The 18,758-nt window shown below is 39.0% G+C and overlaps 1 protein-coding gene across 16 annotated transcripts in view; it reads right to left on the bottom strand.

Annotated features, from left to right (window-relative positions):
• The window catches only part of PRRC2C (proline rich coiled-coil 2C), a 97,539-nt gene that overhangs the window by 14,104 nt on the left and 64,677 nt on the right, over positions 1-18,758 (bottom strand). For 15 of the 16 annotated variants that reach the window (XM_047703728.1, XM_047703738.1, XM_047703730.1 and 12 more), the window contains exons 18-25: positions 17,705-17,859; positions 15,910-16,660; positions 15,435-15,520; positions 10,839-11,027; positions 10,435-10,686; positions 8,699-8,791; positions 5,632-5,733; positions 2,015-2,216 (exon numbers count right to left, since the gene is read on the bottom strand). In XM_047703728.1, the coding sequence (XP_047559684.1) occupies positions 2,015-2,216; positions 5,632-5,733; positions 8,699-8,791; positions 10,435-10,686; positions 10,839-11,027; positions 15,435-15,520; positions 15,910-16,660; positions 17,705-17,859 (1,830 nt within the window). The remainder of the gene's footprint in view (positions 1-2,014; positions 2,217-5,631; positions 5,734-8,698; positions 8,792-10,434; positions 10,687-10,838; positions 11,028-15,434; positions 15,521-15,909; positions 16,661-17,704; positions 17,860-18,758) is intronic. The other variant, XM_047703734.1, reaches the window with a different exon arrangement.

Raw genomic sequence — 18,758 nt, 5'->3', positions numbered from 1 at the left:
GTGTACAGGAGCGGAAGATAACACTGGCATCTGATTTAAGAAAATGAGATGCAATCGTCATTTTTCCAGACTTCAAATGATGTCTGATCTAAGAGAGGACCAAGATCAAGACACCTGTGTTCTTCCACTTGAGTCTCTACCAGTAGGATGACTGGGCAAGAAATATAAAAATTTATCCTAACTGATGAGAGTGTGGGGGAACCAGACCTGGAAAAAAGTACACTTGACCTTGAACAACACAGGTTCGTTAAGCTGTGTGTGGGTCCACTTACACACAAACTTTTTTTCGATTAAATACAGTACAGTACTGTAAATGTACCTTCTCTTATGATTTTAATAACATTCTTTCTCTAACTTTACTGAAAGAATACAGCATATAATACATGTAACATATAAAAAATACATGTTAATCAGCTATTGATGTTATTTTATTAGTAAGGCTTCTGGTCAAGAGTAGGCTCTTAGTAGTTAATTTAGGGGAAGTGATAGGTTTCTGACTGCACGTGTTGGTCGCCAAGTGTCAGAGCCTTAAACAACCTCTGCGTTGTTTAAGGGTCAACTGTGACCAGAAGGGAACCCTCCCAGTCCCTTTATTTCCTAATCTCTCCACTACACTATATTCCTGATTGCTTTATAGCCCCAACCCATACCCACCCAAATGACTGGGGTCCCAGCCAGCAAGCACAATGAAGATGTCTTACAAATGGATGGTAGGGAATGCACGCTCCTTGATTTGAATCTGTTTGTCTTAATACATACTTCTGATTTCACATAACATCAAAATAACCATAGTACATCCCAAAGGCCAATTCTTTTGGTACAGAATGCCAGAAGAGCGAAAAACAGCAGTGCAATCACTAAATGAGAACCAGTCAAAGAAAGTAAATTCTGTGCTGGATGTATCTTCTATCTTTTGGAAAGCAGCTTCTGATGAAACAAGATGGGATCGGGAGGGAGACAAACCATAAGAGACTCTTAATCTCACAAAACAAACTGAGGGTGGCCGGGGGGAGGGGGGCAGGAAGTGGGGGATGGGGTTATGGACATTGGGGAGGGTATGTGCTATGGTGAGTGCTGTGAAGTGTGTAAACCTGGCGATTCACAGACCTGTACCCCTGGGGTTAATAACACATTATATGTTAATTAAAAACAAAAAAAGAAAAAAGAAAGCAGCTTCTTCTACTTTGGAAACATTAGGTAATACTGGGAAAGAATTTCTACAAAGAAATTTCTGTTTTTGACAGAAGCAACATGGTTATACATATGGTCAAAGGGTGTACTTTCCTAGAGTCAAGCATTTTAGAAATTATTCAAGAACTATGAAGCCCCCAAAAGAAATATAGTTTAATGAAAGGATAATGTGCTAGTGAAAAATTTAAGGAAGATAAGCACTAACTTGGGGCACTGATGGACTCCCCTTAAAAACAAACAAAACACCCTTCTCCCTGGCCAAAAAATGCAATATGTATCACCTATTCAAATAACAAACTGGAAATTCTCTACCCCTACCTCTTCACCAGAAAATGTATGTCATTCCAACAGATTTAGGTCAACAGCTCCTTCAAATTAAATACAGATGATAAAAATTTACAACCTGCATGATTTTGTATTATTTCTGAGTTGGACTAACTAGCTATATAAGTTAAAAAATAAAAATCAAAAGATGAATTTTATAGAAAAATTTAAAGGAACAAGATAAACATTCACCAATTACTTAAAATACCTATAATGGGCAGGGGACAAGACACGAAGGACATGGGGCCAGGCAGAAGGTCCAGCAAGCAAAGTGTTCTAGCAAGTCATCAATAACTCTTTGCCAAGCTAACTGAAACCGTAAGAGGGCTAAGGGCGGGCGGGGGGGGGGGTTGTAAAGGCAAGAAGAGTTTACAAGATAGCTGACAATCAGATCCTGTGCAGTCTTATATGTTCCGAAAGTAATAGACCTGGGGGGGGGGGGCTAGTAAACAGGAAAAAACTGTAAGACATTTAAAGGAAAGGTACGAACACCTTCTACCTGACAGTGATGTTGTGGGAGTGACGGAAGCAACAGGAATCTGAGGCATGGACGCGCTGGAGAACGAGCTGTAATTAGCAGCGCTTGGTCCACCGGCGCTGCTGCTGACTCCACTGGCGATTGGAGGTGCTGTGGAAGTTACTGGAGAGCCCTTCTCCCTCACATTTGGAGAATTCTCCCATGCCTTGCGTGCAGACTCCATCTACAATAGAATGCACATTTTTTTTTAAAGCAAAAAACAAACAAAAAACCCATGATACTAACACAGAATATACATATATACTCATACATACGTGTGTATATTTTTAAATTCCAACTATAATCTTCCAAAAAATGGCAAAAATAAAAGATCAAGACCTAAGGCTTTCAAGCCTTTCACTTGTCCCTTTATCTTTGTTCCCTTCCTCTAACTGGGAGGCAGTGGGCTGTAATTGTCTTTAAGGAGAGCTTGTTGACAGCTCTGGCAAAGAAGTCAGCAAAATAGAAAAAGTCACAGCTCCTGTCCCATGAAAATATGAGTCCCCAGACCACTGAGGCATAAGGATGGAAATGCCATGCCCCTTTAGGACTGACCTAAGGCTCTGCCTCTGGTGAGAAAGGCGCTGAAGGCCCTCTGTGAGTTCCCATTCCTTTGATTCCTTCTCTGTGAGGCTGCAATTGTCAACGGCAGAGGACAGGTACCTTTTGTTTAGCTGTTTTATGTTTAGTGTCGTAAAAGGCAAAGTAACTAACCAGATAGGTTTTAGGTTTGGATGCAGTAAAAATATTCCTTGTTTTACACCCAGACCTCATCAAGCATGTCAGATTGCAATTGTGCACTACAGGTTTTAGCTTGTTTCTTAAAATGTAGATAGACTGGGGTGCCTGGGTAGCTCAGTCGGTTAAGCATCCAGCTCTAGGTTTTAGCTCAAGTCATGATCTCAGGATTGTGGGGCTGAACCCCGAGGTGGGCTCTGTGTTGGAAACTCTCCCTCTCCCTCTGCTTCTCACCCTGCCTGTGTGCTCCCCCTTTCTAAAATTAATAAATTTATTTTTTAAATGTAGAAAAAGGGGCACCTGGGTGGCTCAGTCATTAAGCATCTGCCTTCAGCTCAGGTCGTGATCCCAGGGCCCCTGGATTGAACCCCGCCTTGGGCTCCCTGCTCAGCAGGAAGCCCGCTTCTTCCTCTCGCACTCCCCCTGCTTGTGTTCCCTTTCTCGCTGTGTCTTTGTCAAATAAATAAATAAAATCTTTAAGGAAAAAAAATGTAGAAACAGATCTTATTTTAATCTATCTAGACCAGTGCTATTCAACAGACATAAATGCAAATCATGTATAATTTTTCTAATAGCCGCATGCAAAAAAATAAAGAGGTAATACTAATTTTGATATCGCTTCTCAGCCTTTTGGCTAAGATCAAGTGTAATACTAATTTTGATAACGTATTTTATTCAACCCATGAATCTACAATTAAAACCTAAAATCAACACAAAAACTGACATTTTAACTTCTAAATATTAACATTTCAGACCCAGTGTCTATTTTATTTTACACTTACAGCACATACTACAACTTGGATTAGCCACATTAAAGTGTTACTAATGACATGTGGCTAGTGGATCCTAAACTGGAGGGCACAGATGTAGGTCCTCAATAGGAAGGAAATTGAAACATAGATTGTGAAGTTTTTACTACTAGCCAAAATACTGGGCTGTGGAAAAAACAAACAAACCACAAGGTAATCTATAAAATTCAGCTACCAAAAAATCAAGTAACAGTTATTAATCCCATATTTAGGAAGCTGTCGGTCCTTTAAGTACCAACTTTAAAATTTTTAACCTTATTAAATTTTAATTGTAAGAATGAGAAATTGTTACATATCTTCCCTGCTTTCTTGTTAAAATACATGTTACATATAATTCAAGTTTTCCTTAGATGACTAATATCATCACTATAATACCAAAAACATGGGACACTTTTAGGTTTTTGTGAGTCTTCTCACAATCACCTTGCTAGTTTCAAATGTGTTTTATTTTAAAACAAGTCTTGATAAGTTAAAAAAAAAACCACCAATAAAAAAAATTTAGGCTAAAGTTAGACAAAATGCAATCTGTACTGAGATTTAATGGTTTAGAGCAGTTTTATAGAACACACAATGCCTTTTATACTAGTTTTGTCATGCTGGGAATGCATAAATTACAGCTAATCAAACCTGTATAATATATAGGCCACACACATATGGCTTCATTTAGTTTCTTCAGCAACAAGGAAATTTAGATTCTATTTTTAGAAATTCAAGAAAACAAGTACATTTATTTAATTATATTAGTTTTCCCCTTGACAAATATACTGTCAGTAAAATCCATATAATAAAACTTTTCTATACTTTATATATTATCCAAACAGAGAGATGTCAGAAGAAGTAAAGAAACCAGAGAAAAGTTTTAAGCAATGAAATCTGATTTAAATTCACTTTAACTCTTAATATGTATTTCTTCTTAAAAACATTAAGTGAAAGGCAAGGCCGAATGGGTTCTCTGAAGAATTAACATCTGGTCTAAAGAAGAGTTTATGATCTTGTATTTGCTCATGTGAAACTGGACCAGTCTTGATTAGCATGTGGTCAGAACCACACGGAAGACACGGCAGGAAACAGACTGAAATACGCATTCCAGCGGGAAAAGCATAAAGGCTAAGCAGGAACCAGCAGTGAAGAGCCAGACTGGGCAACGATGGGGGCTGACACAAAGCCGAAGTGGGTGTCTCATAAAATTTCCTCTCAAACTTCTAGAAATGAACACTGGCCAACATGTTTCCCCCTCTTATCAAGGTCATCAGTGATTTACTGTCAACCAATGCACCGAGCATTAGGAAATCCTGCTACAGAAGTTAAATACTTGCCAGATTATAAAACTGAACAAACACCACCAATGGGATAAATGTATGCACATTAAAGCATCTTCACTTGAATTTCATGTCCTTTTTTTTAACCACTGACTGATCTGGAGGTGAACAACTGATTTAAAATTCTCTCAAGTAACTGTAAAGAAGCGTTAGTAACATAGCTCAATATTATAAACACAATAGGAGATAAAAAATAAGCCTGCATTTCTTGATATAAAAACCCCTGTTGTCTATAATCTCTTTTGCCCTCTTATTCAAAAAGTATCCAACAAAAATCAAATCAAATCAACCTGTATTAATTAGCTCTTCATAAAATATTCTAATTATTACAATGCATTCATTCAATTCACAGAGTTTATAGGAAAGACAGGAAATGAGCAGTCTTACCAGTATGGGAACTTAGGATAAATACCAACAACAAACATGCAACACACCAAGCCAGCTGGTTTTATCCACAACTAATATATCCAAAAATGAAGGTCTCTAAGAGGAACTCAGTACAAACACAGAATATAAAAAGGCTTTCCTGTATTTTTAAGACAAAATTCACAGGCATAACAGGCCTTCCTTTAAAGTGGTATTAGAAGTTAATAAAATTTTAAGGCATAATTTGATGTAACTCTATTTCCTCAGCTTAGTATTGTTGCTTACCACAAAAATACCAAGAGTATTTCTAACTTATGTCCCCTGGCATGCATCATCAAGGACCTTTAGAGAAGGATGTTGTACGTACCTTGAAGGTGAGGCTGAAAGTGGTGGGAGGAGCTGAGGTTAGGCTGGCGCTCTGTTGTACGGTCTCCCTCTTAGGGAGGGGGAGGGTGTTGGGCAAGGGCACCTGTAAAGGTAGGCAACACATATCATAATCTAACTAGGTCTGCTACAAAAGCCCCATTACAGATACTGCTAAAGTCCTCTTCTAAGGGTATGTATTTTTCATGAGAGCCAAAAGGAACATCTGATTATTTAGAGGTACACTGTGTCTGCATCAACTGATAACTCTCGACATCTTAGAGAAATACTATCTGCTTTTTTATGCATGTAATTACAGAAAAAGAACCTGTCCCAAATACAAGGTGTATATACTTGAAAGCAGTGCCTCATGTATTTTAAGTAATTTTAATGTGTACAACAGTGACCTGGGAATGTTATTAAAGTGCAGATTCTGGCCAGTCGGTCTGACATTGTGGACTTCAAATGCAGTGATGCTCTGGCCAGTGGCCAAACACGTGGAGCAACGCTCTAAGGAATGTAATTTCCACCTCTAAGGGATCCACAGATTCTTTCAGAAGCATTTAACATGATACTGTAATTATTCAGAAATTAACCTCTTTCCTGCAATACAGTCTACATTCTTATAATTATAATCAAGAACAAAATTAAAACCTGGAGCAAAGTACAGAATATAGTACCACCACCTTGTTACACTAAGCAAACCACTTTCGCAATAGTTATAACATGATTATGGCAAATATTTTTAGAAACATGAAGATATTAGAAACACTAACCAAATCTCTTTTTTCCTTTAAGTCTCTAGAACTTGAAATTTTATTATGTACTCCTGTATGACTGATTGTAATGGTTCACTTAGTTATTCAGATAAAGTGACTGAGATGCTCGGAGGTTTTAAGATAATCTCGTTGTGGTACTATGGAGTATCTAACAGAGACTGATAATACTATGGGCTATTGGATGGAGATTACTTTAAATACAAATCTTTAAAATAGCTGTGCTAGGAATAATCAAAAACACCACCTTCATTTAGATCTTTACAACACTTAGTATTCAAAATGATTGTGTATAGGTAACACTAAGCAATAAACAACCAGCTAAAAATCCTTAAAAAGTACTTTAAGTTTTGATAAGGGGAATAAGTCTTTATCAAGAACGATTTTTTCAAAAGACAAAAAAGTTCTGTGCATAAAAGGAACGCTTAACCACACTAAGGAGTGAAAAAGGAACATTTCAAGGGTCCTAAAACTTTCCCATGCAGAACATTTGTTTTTAACAACTATATTAATCAAATTCAGAATCACCACCGCACTCGGCAGAAACTCGCAGCACTGTGAAATCATTGCAGACTGAAGACCATCTGTAACACTCCTTGCCCCAAGATGGATGTTCCTGTTTTCAAATGTGCTCTGGATACACAATTAAAAATAAAATGTAGGCTATTTGCTTAGACACAAGACTGGGTCTCTCCCCTTCAGTGGTCCTGCATGCACAAGTCTCACTACATTTTAATTAGATCACACAGAAACCACTAAAACACTCAAATGGATATTTCCAATGACACTGAAGGGTTCTGAGAATAATCTTTCTTTCCTTGTATTTCATAAATCACATTTTTAGAGGTTGATCTGGCAGAAAGCATCATATACTCTATATTTTCTAAATGAGAAAATGCATGATTTAAGTAAAATTAAACTCTGAGATATTACTGATTCAGTATTTGATAATCAACATAGTGCCACTGACTCCCTGTTTACTGACAGGGAGTCTTTTTGTCCTTCCCAAATTTCCCATTACTTTTTTCCCCCTTTTTAAAAAAATTAACATGTTATGTATTACTTGTTTCAGAGGTGCAGGTCTGTGATTCATTGGTCTTACACAGTTCACAGAGCTCACCACAGCACATACCTTCCCTACTTATAGGAAGATAAATAAATTTAAGACTTCCTCCAAAGTGTGGGGGGAAAGGGTCTGGCATGACAAGTAAAGCTCCGCTACATCTGTGAGCTGGACAGATTACATTAATCGGCTCCTACAAAGCTCTCCTGCCATGAAAAAAAAATGTGTGACACAGTTGCTTCTTTTTTTCCTCAGTCCTCACGTCCTACAGCTGACTAAAGTTGGATTAAATGACTCCTAAATTACCTCACCTCCTACAATTCTATACTTGATGCTAGAAAGAAGAACAGACAGCATAGGAAAAACACTGCAAGGCATAAGATTTTTATTCTCAAAATGACAGAGTTAAAGCCCTTTGTGAGAAACCTTTAAATATATCCATGAAGGAGATTTTTGAAAAGAATGAGCCTTGCTCATTACAGAGAGCTTTATATAAAAGGGAGAGCAGCTGACCAAATTTCTACCACACCTGCCTTCCAAACCAAGGGCTATACATGTGGCTGCTAAAGTGCTCCTCTACACAGAGGATTAGCGAACGTGTCTGGATTTTCAATTTTTCGCCTGTCCGTCAATGATCCAGGTAAAGTGACAGGCTGTACTGCCTTAACATAACCCTGAATTGTAACACAGCTGCTCTGGAGAACTACAGCCTAAAATTTTACATGGCTTACTACCGCTTTTTAACACAGCATTTAAGAGTTTCTGAAGCTACATACACATTATAGTTCAGACTTCACAACAGGATTGTTGCTAAGGTACAGCAAAAAAACAAAAAACAAAAACAAACAAAAACAAAAAACAACGTTTTTTCAGGTCAAAAAGAAACCCCTGAATTCTTGGCAACACCCTGATTGCTTTCTGTATCGAGGGAGCTTTCACTGCACTGTAAAAAGGTTTCATCTAAGAACAAAAGTATCAACAAAATAAATTACTGAACTTGCAGAACGTGGATGGGAAGAACAAAAATTCTTACCAAAACCAGGTTAACAGGATTAGTACTTACGAAACTGAGCCTAAGTTTTGACTGTTTTTGCTAATTATTAGTGCTCCAAAATGCAAGTTCACTACAGCCCTTTCCCAGAGAAGAATTAAATACTGGTCACACACAATGTATTAGATAGTAAGAGCCAGGTTCCTAACCACACTTTTCACATTTGAGGTTGATTACTTACATTATTAACCAAAGTATCCTCCATCTTTGCATTATTAGTAGCCACAGTGTTGGGCAGAGAAGAAGAAGGTGTAGTATAGTCTGTTACAGACTCCTGTGGAGTAGCAATAGAAAAAAATACATTGTAAACTAAATCAATGACTCACTTTCTAACAGCAGCCTCAGTTGTAAAGCCGGCCTGGAGGAAAGCGGGAGAGGAGAGCAGATCTTAAGACTCAACTCACTCAAATCTTAAAAGACCAATACTGTGATGAAAGAAACGTGGACTCACCACGGAAGTGGTAACCTTTCAGCTGCCGGGTCCTGTTCATTTTTTTTAATGCATTGCTGTATTGAATGTCCACTATACTTCAATTAAAAAAAAATTTTTAAATTTAAATACAGGGACTCCTGGGTGGCTCAGTGGGTTAAAGCCTTTGCCTTCAGCTCGGGTCATGGTCTCAGGGTTCTGGGACTGAGCCCTCCACCAGGCTCTCTGCTTAGCAGGAAGCCTGCATCCCCCCACCTCTGCTTGCCTCTCTGCCTACTTGTGACCTCTGTCAAATAAATAAATAAAATCTTTTATATATATATATACACATTGCACTGTACTAGGAGGCTGCCAAAAGTACCAACTATTTAATTCAGTGGGTTACTAAAAGAACTCTGTGTGGCTCTCATAATTTATAGCTTACTTTCAACTACTGATTTTTTTATTCTCTTCAAAATACAACACAGATAAATGAATGTCAAGATGGTAGTTGTTGCAATTAGATTTTAGGATAAATTTATCATCATGAATCTCTTCTTTAAGTATGGTAGAGGTGAACAGTAAGAGTTTTTTATTTACATATATTGTTTATATAGCAATTAAAAGAGAAAAACAGTCAAATAACATTAAAGTTCCCACTTATCTTTCTTTTCAATATGTACCAGAGTGAACATAAAATGGCAGATATAAATTTCGCTATTCCCACGTTAGTCCACATAAGTCACTCAGTGTATCTTTTGCATCTTGCCTTAATGACTATTTTTAAAGATACACACTTTTCATTCAATGTGGTCCCTAAATTCAAGTCAGTTATTCCCTCTGGTGCTCAACCAATGAAACAATGATCTATTCCAACCCTGGAAGAAAACTGCCTATATTGCAGTTACTGAAAATTTACTCTTAGTTCCTGACTTGAAAATCTCACTAGTGGGCAAGATAAGACACCACTGTAACTCCACTAACAAAATAAAAATCTAGAGCAATCTTTCCAAAGCCTGTAAACCCAAGAAAAATCATTCTGATCCTATGTACATATTTTTCACTTCAAACTGTAAGAGTATAGATTTTCACAGGCGCCTGGGTGGCTCAGTGGGTTAAGCCCCAGCCTTAAGCTCAGGTCGTGATCTCAGGGTCCTGGGATCGAGGCTGCATCGGGCTCTCGGTTCAGCGGGGAGCCTGCTCCCCCCACCTCCCCCCGACTTGTGATCTGTCAAATAAATAAATAAATAATCTTAAAAAAAAAAAAGTATGGATTTTCACATGAAGAAATATTTTACTTTAAGAAATTTCTTTAGACCACAAATGCATACGATGAAGTAAAACATTCTCTGCAAAAATAATCACCCAGATAGTTTACAGAATTCTATGCCTCAAGCCAAAATAAAAGAAAAAGGAGAACAGAAAGAATGAGCGCTGTTCCTGTTTTCCCCACTCACTTTTAACATGGTTTGCACCACCTGAACCCGTGGCCACCACGTGCTGCCTACCTTTACATCAGCGCCGTACTCTGTGGACGACACTGAAATCATCGCTCCTATTTCAGTTGACATTTCCGCAACTGCTTTGCTTTCCTTTGTTGTTACTGGGTCTGTGCTTCTGACGGCAGCGGGGCTTGGTTTCTCTTGTCCTTCTGGCTCCGCCTGTTGGGCATCTTTTACTTTTCTATTTTTTAATGAACGTTCTTTTCCAATAGGACCTGGTTTATGTTCTTTATTTTCTACCGGACTCAAATCTGGAAGCTAAAAATTCAATGGTTATGACAAAAAGGTATTACAATCAAAGACACTCACTGAAAACCAAATTCAATTTCAAAACCATCACTGGTTGTCCCACTAAAGTGTTAGTGGCTTTTATACAGTTCTACCTGGATGGAGTATGAATTATAATCTACCTTCTGGGCTTTGATAGGGCCCGCCCGTGGCTGTTTCTGCCTCTGTTCTTTAGGTTCCGGTATCTTGTCAGTAGTTTTTTCAGAGAGTACAGGCACAATTTCATTTTCATTCCCATTCGAAGCTGGAGCACCAAACTGAATTGTGTCGATTCCAATTTCAACTCCACTTTCTTGACCATTTTTTGTTCCCTAGAAAGAGAGTATTTTAAAACTTGTTTATCTAAGCAAACAGAATTCAAATATGACTGAATGATGTAGTAGCCCGTATTTCAATAGTACAATGGAAGAATCTATGTATTAATGGACACTGATCATGTTTTGAGAAACTCTCCTTTAGCCACTACTGATCTGTATCAAAAAGGAGTAAAATGAAAACTAGGAGAACATTTAAGTTTTGATTTATTTATTTTTAAAGATTTATTTATTTGAGAGAGACACACAGACCACACGTGCATGAAAACAGGAGTCGGGGAAGCAGCGGAGGTAGAGGGAGGAGGACAGAAGCAGACTCTAAACTGAGCAGGGAGCCCAGTGACACCAGGACCCAGAAACTATGACCTGAGTCGAAATCAAGAGCCAGACGCTCAACTGACTGAGCCACCAAGGCCCCCAAGACTTAAATTTCTGAAGTCCTGGCTTAATGTGTCATGAGTTTCACTGTGAGCAAATCATAGCCTCAAGCTATTTGCTCCTTTAAAAGGAAAGTAAAAGCAACAAACAAAGACAGCACCAGCAACAAATCAACAGATGAGTGAACGAGGGAGAGAAGAAAGCAACACCAGGGTCACCTACTTTTTAAAAAATTTTTTTATAATTTTTAAAAAAGATTTTATTTATTTATTTGACAGAAAGAGAGGTCACAAGTAGGCAGAGAGGCAGGCAGAGAGGAGGGGGAAGCAGGTTCCTTGCTGAGAGAGAGCCCGATGCTGCTGCGGGGCTCCATCCCAAGACCCTGAGATCATGACCTGGGGCAAAGACAGAGGCTTAACCCATTAAGCCACCCAGGAGCCCCCAGTGTCACCTACTTTTAAAAAAGTATACATGGAAATAAAATCAGTAGCAAGTGATTCCGGCAGAGCAGAGCAGAGCCGACACCTCGTGCAGAGGTTAAGAATTAAAAAAATAAAAAATAAAAAAGTTTAGTGAGGCTGGAACATGGCAGGTATTAAAAGCAGTAGTAGAAAATGAACAAGCAGAAAGCTAGAAAATACAATTTTCTAAGCCAGAGGTGTTTGTAGTAATTACTTAACATTTTCAGAAATAAACAGACAAAACTTGGGACAAAGTTTAACTTCAGGCTTTGGTCTCATCATCGTATCATTGCTTCGTATTAGTTTCAGCATCCCTGAACTCACCACATCAATTACTGTGTAAGGTTACTATTAAATTTATCAGTGTAACAATGTCAACATTACGGACAGACCATATCATTCAGACTTATTTTTAGTATCTGAACATTCTCTTTCAAATACAGGCTAACATTAGTTATGTAACTTAGAATAAAAATCTCTATTTGCTTTAGTCAATGCTGAGATTCTGTAGTTAGTTCAGTATGAATGTACCGTTAGTATCAGAAAAGTCAAACAGTCATCACCAAAACCCAATGACTATGTAGAGAAACAAGAAGTTACAAATAGTTCAAAGAAATTAAAAAATAGACGGACAGTTAATAGAAGTAGAGAATGTTTTAGGAAAAATACCATATCCTTTGAAACAAAAAAAGTGTACACAATACACGTAACACAAGGAAGGATAATAGAGCTCAGATCATATATTATCAATCTTTGTGAGACTATCTAGTGTATCTAACACTCACTGCACTGAACAAAATAATCACTAAGGAATGTATTTCACTAGAGTAATTTCAGAAGTCCCACCAAGGAATACTTTCCATTCTCTGAAATGAATTAAAACTGAAACGTAACTTTGCTAGCTCTGAAGCTCACCATGAGGCAATATTCCAAAATCATGTGCAATGATCATCCACCAAAAAACTATCACATTTTACCCAGAAAACATAAAGAACATAGAGAGGATGAAGAAAGATGTGTGTGAGAAAGATGAGATCCCACCAAAGTAATTTCCTCCTCCAACCGGCCGAAGGTAGATGTGGGCATTCTTTCAGGATTGCAAACCTGTAGAACCTTCACAACAGAAATCTGGCAGCTGAGAAATCATTATTCCTATACTGAATGCCAATTTAAAAACTGGGACTAGACATTTTAATAAATTCATTAAATCCAGTGCACTCATCCAAAACAAACAAGCTTTCCACTTCGTCCTTCACTATTAGCATGACATACCTATGTAAGAAATGCTACAGTTAATCCTAGTGTCCATACCAACCGGCAGAAGAAAAATGATTAAACGGAGGATCCTAAACACCGAATGCAGTGATTCCGTATTTTACTTGAGATCCCTGTAGAACTTTTAAAACAGCTGCTGAGGTCTTCTCCAGACCTAAGTCAAAAAGCCGAAGTGGGGCAGGGGCAGCAGGAAGACTTCTTTAATGAGTTCTTTAAATTTTAAAAAATTGTACTTTTTATCTATTGTCACGTGTCTCTGCTCCCCCTTCACAGCCAAACTACTTTCTCTAAGTTTTCTATATGTATCTTTCCTCCCACTTTCTCTTAAATTCACTTTAACCAGGCTTTTGTGCCTACTGCCCCACTGACACTGCTCTTGTCAAAATCACCAGGGACCACATTATCAGCTCCAATTCTCAGGCCTAACTCACCTGACCACCCAGCAGAATCTGACACACTTAATTATCCCTCCTTTCAACTCACCTTTCATTGAGATTTGAGAACCCTTTTCCAACCCCCACATCGCCAAATGGGAAAGGCTTAGGACTTAGCCTCGGATTCTCTTCTCTTTTCTAACCACTCTTTCTTGGTGGTCTCATTCAACTCACTCATTTTAAGCACCATCTAATCAATAGCTGTGAAATTCAGGTCTCCAAACTAGATTATCTCCTATGAACTACAGACCCTTCCATCTAACAACCTACCCAGCAGCTCCACTTAGATGTGTAACGAACACTCTAACCTTAACAACGTGCCCCTTGTATTTTCCAAACTCCCTTCTATTTTCCCTCATTGCAGATCCGTATCACAGCTTCTAATCACGACTGATGGCAACTCTATTCTTCTTGCTCCTCATGTCAAAAACTGGAGAGATAAATCGTGTTCTTTTTCACATACTATGTTTATTTTTTTTTAAGATTTTATTTATTGGACAGAGATCACAAGTAGGCAGAGAGGCAGGCAGAGAGAGGGGGAAGCAGACTCCCCGCTGAGCAGAGAACCTGATGTGGGGCTTGATCCCAGGACCCTGGGATCATGACCTGAGCCGAAGGCAGAGGCTTTAACCCACTGAGTCACCCAGGCGCCCCACACAGACTATGTTTAATCGCTTGGTATTTGTCAGCTCTACCTTCAAGTCTTCTTATCACCTTTAATGCCATCTCCCTGGTCTAAGTGACCATCATTTGATTATTATGACACCATCCTACCTTCTACTCTTTGCCATCCATGGACTAGTCTTAACTCAGAATAATCATCTGCGAGAAAGTCAGGTCCTGTTATTCTTGTGCTCAACACCAGCTACTGTGTTCCTACGTCTCCCCAAGGCCCAGTGTGGTCTACGCTCCGTGATCCCTCCGGCTTCATCTATTCTCTTTCCATCCCCCAACTTCACTACAGCCACACGGAACTCCCTGATCTTCCCCGATGCACCAGCCATGCCTCTCTCTTGGGGCTTCTGTATTTGTTAGTCTCTGAACCAAGAATTCACTTTTCCTCAGAAATTTCAGTAGCATGCTCTCTTATCAAACGTCACCTAAGGGGCACATCTTGGCCAACCTATTTTAAATTGTCTCCAGATCCCCTGAGAAACTTCTTAGGTACCCTCCCTACTTTGCTTTCCTCCTCAGCACTGACCCATTTAACAGTAGATGGTATTTATTAGTGGCTCACCCCGCTCCCCGCCCCATCTACAACGGAAACACCCTGACTGCAGAGCTTTTTGTCCATTTTTATCGCACTCTCTCCCTGTTTTGTAAGCCCATGTGTTAGAAAACTGCCTGGTATATCACATGTGCTCAAAACTTTTTGTTCAATGAGTTTTTAAGTGAAAAACTGCTAACTTACCAACACTGCACATTCAAGAAATTATGTTGAACTTCCTGTAAACTCTGCTTCTAAGTAATTATACTGCCTAATTATTCAAGCTAAAAACATGGTAGAAAAGTCAAAAAAGTAGTAACTACACTTATATTCTCTGTATCACAAGCATTTTTTTTTCACAAGCACTTTTATTGAGACTTGAATTAAAAAAATGTTAACCTAGTTATGTCTAAAGGTGAAAATCAGCCTCTAAAGGCAGAGCTCCAGCAGCAATAATACCACTTGGGAACTTGTTAGAAACGTCCTCGGGCCTCAGTCAGACCTAATGAGACGGAAGCGCCGGGCGGAGTGTCAGCAATCTACTCTACAAGCTGCCCAAGGTGACTGTGACGCACACTCAAGTGTGAGAAACTACGGAAGGAAACTGCTACGCTAACACTGCCAAGGCCATTGTAAAATGCACTCCTACCTCTGATGAGGCAGCTGATCCAAACGACGTGAGGGGCTTATTCCACGCGCTGACTGACGGTGGCTGTGGTGGACTAATGGGACCCACTGAAAAGAAGAAATCATGGGAAATGCAACCATTAAAATTTAGAGGCTAATAATCCCTAATGTACTTTACCTTTTCCTTTAATGGCAGCTAGACAACAAAAAGATTTTCACAATACATTTAGGGATAAATATAAGCTCCCCCAGCAAACAATGTATGTTTTTAATCAACACAAAATTGTGCCCATAAAATATGCCATTAAAAGTATAAGGCATCTGTTCTAGAAACAAAGGTTTTAAGAAAAGAAGTGAAGAAAAAAATTACTATTATCGCTTCTTTCTAAAAAAAGGAAGTGGCTAGGAAAAAAACATACTGAGTACACAAATAAAACTGGAAACAACCCCAACATTCTCATGCCATACCCCATCCTTCATTTCTCTGGTGAACTTACATTTCTTTGAGATGTCATTCAGCACAGCCGGTGGGGCCACCTTGTTATCCCATAATTCAGTTGTCAGTGTGCCATGTGACTGTGAGGTCTGGATGGACTTTCCTGTGGCTACATAATCCGTGCCGTTGGGCGTCTGAGCTGAGGGTAGTCTAATCGAGGGTGGTGGCTGTTTTGAAGACTGGGTTGTAGTCTGTAGTGGGCTCTGTACTGGTTTATGAGTCTGTCCCGGAGTCTGGGCTGGTGCACTGGGGGCCGGGGCAGGGACTGGGACCAGGGCTGGGGCTGAAGCTGGGGCAGCGACTACGGTAGGGGCTGGGGCTGGGGTCGGAGTTGGAACAGGGGCTGGGGCGGCTGGTGTGGGGGCTCCTGGGGCTGAGGCAGCAGGGGCAGGAGCTGAAGCTGGGGCTAGGGCTGAAGCGAGGATGGGAACGGAGGCTGAGGCAAGGATGGGGACAGAGGCTGGGGATGAAGCTGAGGTAAGGACGGGGTTTGGAGCTGGAGCTGAAGAGACTGTGGCTGCAGCAGAGGTGGAAGGCGGAAGCGGGGTTGAGGCCGAGGTCGGGAGAGGAGCTGACGCCAAGGTGAGGATTGGGGCCGGGGCCGGCGCCGAGGCTGGAGCCGGGGCCGGGACTGAGGCCGGAGCTGGGGCCGGGGCCTGCTGAGTTCCCGTAGCCTGCTTTTTGGCAAACCGTGGAGGAAGCTTCGAAGTCTGACTTCTTCCTTTCTCATTTGCATTCTTTTTGTTCCAGACCTTAAAAAATTGGTAGAAACCATTTTTGTCAATAATGTAACCGAAAGAACAGTTCATGAAGACTGTCTCTGACAAGATCTACTAATTTAGCTCCTTTACTTTTCAAAATAGGCACTCAACAGAGCAAAAACGTCAAAGCTGCTAAGGAGACTTTAAATTATGAAAACAAAGATGCTATGGGAAGAAAAAGACTAATATGTACTATACGTTCTTCATAAATGGTTTCACAATCTCTCTTCCATCATTCTAAAATTTAAATATTGGAAGGAATTTCTCAATGAATTCATTTGGCAGCAAAATCTGACCCAATCTGACAAAAAGCTACTTACCAATTTCCCTCATGTTTACCACAGAAACATTCATCTGTGGGTGTTGCTGGGCTGTTATGCTATACAGGATTTATGCACTATTTTTACCTTCTAAAATAAATGAATAAACAAACAAATGAATCAATGAATGCTAAAAATATCTAGTCCTAGGGTCTATATCTGATTGAACTTAGAAGTACCGCTCACGTAAGATTTTTACAGTGTTTCTTTGTTTTTTAGGCTTCTCATCCTTTAGAGCTTGTTATCACTATTATCTATGTATTTTACTTATTTTTATCCTGTGTCGGCATTAAGCAAAATGGGTGTTTGCATTGATTTAAATGGAATAACTAATATTGATTCATTCTGTGTGTTTAAATGAACTAATTTAGGTTATAATCAAAATCTTTGTAGGTAAAGAATCTGTAATTTATTAGATCAAGGCAGTTGTGCTCATTAGATTTCCAAGATAACTTAAAATTAACTCTAACTCTGATAAGATGACCAGAACTGAAAGAATTCCTGAATTCAAGTGAAGATGTGAGCTACAGTGACTATATTTTATTTAAAATTTACCTCAATTCTGGGTAAAAAGCTTAAAGTTGTGAAAATAAAGTCATTCTGAACATTTGAATAAATGTAACCTTGACATTATAGATGGAGAGAGACCGTAACTACTTGTTACTATATTCTGGGCAACCATGTTAATAACTAGTAACAAACTAAAACACTAAACCTGTATGATTTGTTCTTCCTTCTTTCGACGTTCTTCATCCTGTAAACGTTTTTGTTGTTTTTTGGAAACCACCTCAGTAAAACCGTCATCATTCAAATTTGACTGGGGGTCTTCAACTACTGTTACTTCAGGATGGTCATCAATTATAACGACACCTATGGGTATAGGAAAAGATTTAAAATGCTATGTATTTTTTCAATTGAAAAGATAAATAGAAATGTTTAGTTCAGTAGCAATTAAAAAAAGAAAAAAATACAAGACAAAAATCTAGTTCTTATAATTCACATTATAACCCAATTCACACACTACACAATGGCCATTTACTAGTAAGATTTGAAAAGAATACACAGACATATAAAAAGATTCCCATAAACAAGCTTTAAAAAAGTCTTCTGACTTTTTGATGTGTTTCGAATGGTATGTACCTTTCTTTCCTTCAGTAATATTAGCAGTGATGTCTTTTATAAGTCAGTATCAAAAAACAAAACAAACACCACTTAGTATCATCCATACTCTCTTAGTCGAATTGCTTAACCTCTACTTTTCCAGCATCAGATCTGTATTGTGCTATAAATATCTACACTGCACTTTACTTCATTTGCATCTAACCATTCTAAGAGGTGGGTATTACCACTGTTTCACTTTTTTAAGGATGAAATAAACTCTGGGAAGCCGATATGCTAAAGGAGAACTGGTGAATAACCAAGATGGTCTTATGACTCTAAATAACTACTCTATGTAGACCACTTGTTTACAGTATATAGTTGTTAAAAATATATGAAATATATGTGAAAGTTCTACATGAACATAAAATGGCATAGATATACAATGTCGTAATAACCTAGCAGATGAGTAACTCAAGACGTATCTTCAACTCACTGTCCAACTAACAATTATTCAGCCTATCTTCTTAAAATCATACAACCCAGGGGTGCTGAGTGGCTCAGTGGGTTAAAGCCTCCGCCTTCAGCTCGGGTCATGATCCCAGGGTCCTGGGATCGAGCCCCACATCGGGCTCTCTGCTTAGTGGGGAGCCTCCTTCCTCCTCTCTCTC

This window comes from Lutra lutra, chromosome 15, assembly GCF_902655055.1.
Source record: "Lutra lutra chromosome 15, mLutLut1.2, whole genome shotgun sequence".
NCBI lineage: Eukaryota > Metazoa > Chordata > Mammalia > Carnivora > Mustelidae > Lutra > Lutra lutra.
Note: the sequence above shows the minus strand (reverse complement) of the source record. Positions and strands in the feature narration are given on the sequence as shown.